The sequence below is a fragment of the Penaeus monodon genome, chromosome 16 (assembly GCF_015228065.2).
Source record: "Penaeus monodon isolate SGIC_2016 chromosome 16, NSTDA_Pmon_1, whole genome shotgun sequence".
NCBI classification, from domain to species: domain Eukaryota; kingdom Metazoa; phylum Arthropoda; class Malacostraca; order Decapoda; family Penaeidae; genus Penaeus; species Penaeus monodon.
Window position 1 is genome coordinate 45,982,489 of NC_051401.1, and position 5,000 is coordinate 45,987,488.

Here is a 5,000-nt window from a genome sequence, read left to right on the forward strand (position 1 = left end):
GAGAGGTCATTGGGGTCGCCGAAGTGGCCGGCCTCGCACTCGCACACTGGCTTGCGGTTGACCACCTTGCAGCGGGCGTTGGAGCCGCACACAGCCGATGCGCAGGGCGCCACACACTTGAAGATACCTTCGCCGTTCCTCTCACAAGCTTGGTCTCCATTGCACTGGGCGTCATTGGTGCATTCGTTGGGCTTGGTGCATCCAGGCGCCTGGTAAGGGTCGCCCACAGTGCTGGCGGGACATGTGCATTTGTATGAGCCTGGAACATTGACACAGGAGGCACTCGGGTGGCATGGCCTGTCCTGGCATTCGTCGACGTCGACACAGCCACTGGGGCCTGGCAGGTATCCCTTGGCACACATGCACTTCTTAGAAAGGCACACCTCGTTGACCCGACAATCGCTGTTGCCTCTGCAGCCGCCCACGCACGCGCCCTCAATGCACACCTCACCCTGCAGGCAGTTGCCATCACCAAAGCAAACCTTGTGGCACATTTCCGAGGTGCAGCTCTCACCCTGCGCACACTCCTTGCTCTGTTGGCAAACAGGCTTGCACAGGCCGAAATCACACACAGTGCTCGGACCACATTCACTGATGGTGGCACAAGTGACAGGCACACGGACGCATCCTTGCTGTGGTGTTGGTGTTGGAATAAATCCTGAAGGACACTGGCACTGTGCCAAGTGGTTTAGCACACTGCACTGAGCGTTAGGCCCACACACATTCGGTCTAGAGCATGGGTCATCACACTTGTTATTAACGCAGGCATTTGCTGTAGGACAGTCGGTGTTTCCGCGGCAGCCAAGAAGACACACGCCAGAAATACATGCCTGGTTGGTGGGGCACTGTGAAGATGAGACGCAGGGCACCATGCACATGTTGTTGTAGCACCTTTCTCCCTGGGCACATTCACTGTTGTCTCGGCACACCACCTTGCACTGTCCATCCAGGCACACGCCTCCTTGGCACTGTGCATCGTTGTTGCACGATGATGTCAGGCGGGTGCAGCCCTTGTCTGGGGTCGGATTGGGGACGAATCCTGTCGGGCAGGTGCAAATGGGCTTCCTGTTGACGACGTTGCACTGGGCGTTGGGTCCACAAGCTCGGTCACAGGGAGAGGCACAGCGGCCATTGATGCACACGCTATCCAGTTGGCAGTCATCATTTCCGTTGGGACACATACCCTCGGGGTGGCAACCGGTTGTGTATGGATCGCCGACCATTCCGACGGGACAGGAGCACTGGTAGTTCCCTCCAACGGGCGAGCAGGTGGCAGAGGCGTGGCATGGATTAGGGTCGCACAGGTTCACGGCCACACACTCGATCTCGGCAGACGGGTTTGGCCTCGAGCCCGGAGGACACTTGCAGTTGTATCGATGGTTCTCAGCAAGACAGATGGCATTGTCGCCGCAAGCATCGTAGCAGACATCGAAGCAAGTGAAGTCCAGTCTGTTGCAAGCCTTGTCTGTGGGGCAGTCTTCGTTGATGATGCAGCCGACAGAGGAGCAACCCTTGACAGGGTCATTAGGGTCGCCTGCAAACAAACCTGGTGGGCACTGGCACTGTGCAGCATGGTTATTGGCAACACAAACAGCATTGGGTCCACAGCGAGTGGTGTCGCACACAGACATACACTTGCGAACATTGCCTCGTGTCTCACATTTCTCAGTCTCCAAGCACTGAGCGTCGGACTGGCACTCGTCACGGGGCACTGGACGGCACCCGCTGCGGTCGTTGGGGTTGCCTGTGAAGCCTCGATCACACTGGCACTGACCACGGTGGTTGACGGCGAAGCAGGAGGAGTGGAGGGGGCAGTTGAAATCCTGGCAGACGCCCACGCACTTGAGGACGCCCAGCTGGTCGGGCCGACAAGCATCTGAGAGTGGGCACTGGCGGTCATCTTGGCAGTCAGGGACATTAGGCTCTGCGGAGAAATAGAAAAAATGTTATTTTTGTTACAGCGGTGCCATGGGACTTTGGTTGTGTATCATTGTTTGCATTGAACGAAATCAATTATTAATACTTACTCTGGCACTGTTTGGTGTGAGGGGTTACGCAGGTAGCCCTCCTCGCAGCGGCAGAGTGGGCGTCCAGCCTGGCTGTAGCAAATCTCATTCTGACCGCAGGTGTAGGAGAAGCAGGGGTCGACGCAGGCCTTGAGGCCCTGGGCGTCCACCTGGCACACCTGGCCGGGGCTGCAGTCTTTGTCGGTGGTGCACTTGCTCTCGCGGTCCTCGGGCTGGCAGCCTGCGGTGAGGTCGTTAGGGTTGCCCTTATAGCTGTCCTTGCACAGGCAGGCTGATCGATGGGCCTGTGCAACACAGAAGGCGTTGGGGCCGCACTCAACCTTGTTGCAAGCATCGACGCAAGTACGGCGTCCACCGCTGGAGAAGCAGATCTCATTATCAGCGCAGAAGAGATCGTTTTGGCATCCTGCAGGTTGGCATCCTTCGCTGAGATTGGTAGGATCGCCCTTGAATCCCAGAAGACACGTGCAGGTGCCGTCGGTGCAGACGGCGTTGGGGCCGCACACGACGGTGGCGCAGGGCGAGTCGGGGCAGGCGGCGGGGTTCTCGAGACACGACTCCGAGCCGACGGTCTCCGGCATGCACATCTGGAACGGGTTGCCGGAGAAGCCAGCCTGGCAGCGGCAGTCGAAGCTCCCGGGGGTGTTGAGGCAGACGGCGTTCATGCCGCACGCGGTGCCGATGCACTCGTCAACGTCAACGCACTCCACGTAGGGGTTGCCCTGGTAGCCGACGGGGCACACGCAGTCGACGCGGTTCACGCCCTGGCGGCACTCGGCGCTGGTGCCGCACCGCGTGGTGGCGCAGTCGGCCTTCTGGTCCTCCTCAGAGGCGCACGACGCGTACGGGTTCCCGCTGTAGCCGGTGTTGCACACGCACCTGTTGGGCTCGCCGTACTCGCAGTGGGCGTTGGCGCCGCAGCCGGGCGTGCACAGGGGCGGCGTGACCGCTGCGGGAAGAGGCACGTGAGAACGACTAGTAACACAGACATGCACGCGCGCGCAAGTGTGTGTGTGTGTGTGTGTATGTGTGTGTGTGTGTGTGTGTGTGTGTGTGTGTGTGTGTGTGTGTGTGTGTGTGTGTTTGTGTGTGTGTGTGCGTCCGCGCTTGTGCGTGCGTGTGCAGATAAAATTTCTATTTCATTTATTCCTTCTTTATTTGTATGCATAATTATCCCAACCCCAGAAGCAAGAACACAAACGGTACTTACGAGGCACGCAGAGCAGGTCAGGATCTCCGAGGAAGAAGGGCAGGCAGACGCACTTGTTGGTGTTCTTGTCGCACTTGGCGCCGACGCCGCAAACGACGCCCTCGCAGCGCTCCTTGCAGCGGCCGTTGACGCACACCTGCGGGTCTTGGCACGGGTTGGCGGCCGAGCATTGGTCGGGCAGGCAGCGGCCGCCGGGGAACGGGTTGCCGTTGAAGCCCCGCTCGCACTTGCAGGTTGGGCCGTCGCGCGCCACGATGCAGTTCGAGTTGGGGCCGCACAGGAAGCCCTCGCACATGGAGATGCAGTCGCCGTTGGGGCCCTCGGCGTAGCCGGGGTGGCAGCGGCACCAGGCGGCGTGGTCCTCGGCCTCGCAGTATGCGTTCGAGCCGCAGGGCAGGGCGTCGCACGGGTTCACGCACTCGCCGGAGTCGGTGCAGGCGAGGTCGCCGGGGCATTCCTCGTCAGAGTGGCACTCGACCTCCTCCCTTCGGTTGCATGTGCCAATGAAGGGGTCGCCCTCGGTGCCAGGGGGGCACTCACACTTGAAGGTGCCGATCTCGTTGATGCAGATGGCACCCTGGCCGCAGGGGTTTTCGCGGCACTCGTCGATGTCCACACAGCCGGCGGGGCCTCTGTTGACGAAGCCGGGCTGGCACATACACTGAGGGGGGTCCGAGGGCGTGCACTTGCTGTTGATGCCGCACGAGAAGGCTTCGCACGGGCTCTTGCATCGGTTGTTGTCCTGGTTGTCGACGAAGTAGGGCGGCGGGCACACGCACTTGCCCGGCTGAACGCAGCGCTCGTTCACGAGGCAGTCGGCGTCACTGGAGCACTTCTCCTGGGCCTTCGAGCAGCCCGTGGTGTAGGCGTCTCCCGAGGAGTCGGGCGGGCAGCGGCACTCGAAGCCGCCCACCTGGTTGTAGCATTCGGCGCCAGGACCACATGGCAGGCGCCCGTTGGGGAGGCGCGCCACGCACTCGTCAACGTCCTGACAAGACCCGTCAGGGAGGGTGGTGTACCCGGAGGGGCAGGCGCAGTAGCTGAGCCCGCCCTGGATAGTGACGCACTCGGCGCCCGCGGGACACCGGTTGCCCAGGGAGCAGTTGGCCAGCACACAGTTCCCGTCCACGATGCGGTACGGGGGCAGGCACGTGCACTCCAGCGTGTTGCACTCTGAGGGGAGGAAGGCATCCATTAGGAGGTCTTGTATTTTGGAGGAAAGAATGCGATAGGCGTAATATCAGTACACGAAAGCCAGAAGTTATTTTGCAACCTAATAAATACCTCAGGCACTGACTACTTACTTTCGCAGAGGCTGAAGGGGTTTCCGACGTAGCCGGGCGGGCACTGGCAGTCGTAGGACCCGGGCAGGTTCTTGCAGTTGGCATTGAGGCCGCAGGCGAGCTTGCCGCCCACAGTCTCCAGGCACTCGTTGATGTCACGGCAGCTACTTGTCTGAGGGTCGCGCACGTAGCCGCGCTGGCACACGCACACGTTGGCGCCGAGGGCCTTGTCCTCGACACACTGCTCCCCCGTCGGGCAAGGGTTGGAAACGCTGCAGTCGGGGCTCTTGACGGCGATGCAGCCCTCGCGGGCAGCGTCGCCCTCGAATCCCGACGGGCACTCGCACGTGAACTTGCCTGGCTCGTTCCTGCAAACCGCGCCCTTGCCGCACGGGCTGTTCACGCACTCGTTCACGTCCGTGCAACCAAACACGCCGATGGGGTTGCCCGAGTAGCCCTGCGCGCACAGGCACTTGGGCT

General features: G+C 61.2%; 2 protein-coding genes across 16 annotated transcripts in view; both read right to left on the reverse strand.

Moving 5' to 3' along the window:
- LOC119582862 overlaps positions 1–2,534 on the reverse strand; it is a 109,121-nt gene extending 106,587 nt beyond the window's left edge. For all 15 annotated transcript variants that reach the window (XM_037931351.1, XM_037931345.1, XM_037931344.1 and 12 more), the window contains exons 1-2: positions 2,028–2,534; positions 1–1,924 (exon numbers count right to left, since the gene is read on the reverse strand). The exon at positions 1–1,924 is cut by the window's left edge and continues 86 nt beyond it. In XM_037931351.1, the coding sequence (XP_037787279.1) occupies positions 1–1,924; positions 2,028–2,403 (2,300 nt within the window). In that variant the 5' untranslated portion in view covers positions 2,404–2,534. The remainder of the gene's footprint in view (positions 1,925–2,027) is intronic.
- The window catches only part of LOC119583071 (neurogenic locus notch homolog protein 1-like), a 2,893-nt gene continuing 298 nt past the window's right edge, over positions 2,406–5,000 (reverse strand). Inside the window, exons 2-5 of the mRNA XM_037931580.1 lie at positions 4,542–5,000; positions 3,238–4,410; positions 2,493–2,976; positions 2,406–2,433 (exon numbers count right to left, since the gene is read on the reverse strand). The exon at positions 4,542–5,000 is cut by the window's right edge and continues 57 nt beyond it. Of these exons, the coding sequence (XP_037787508.1) occupies positions 2,406–2,433; positions 2,493–2,976; positions 3,238–4,410; positions 4,542–5,000 (2,144 nt within the window). The remainder of the gene's footprint in view (positions 2,434–2,492; positions 2,977–3,237; positions 4,411–4,541) is intronic.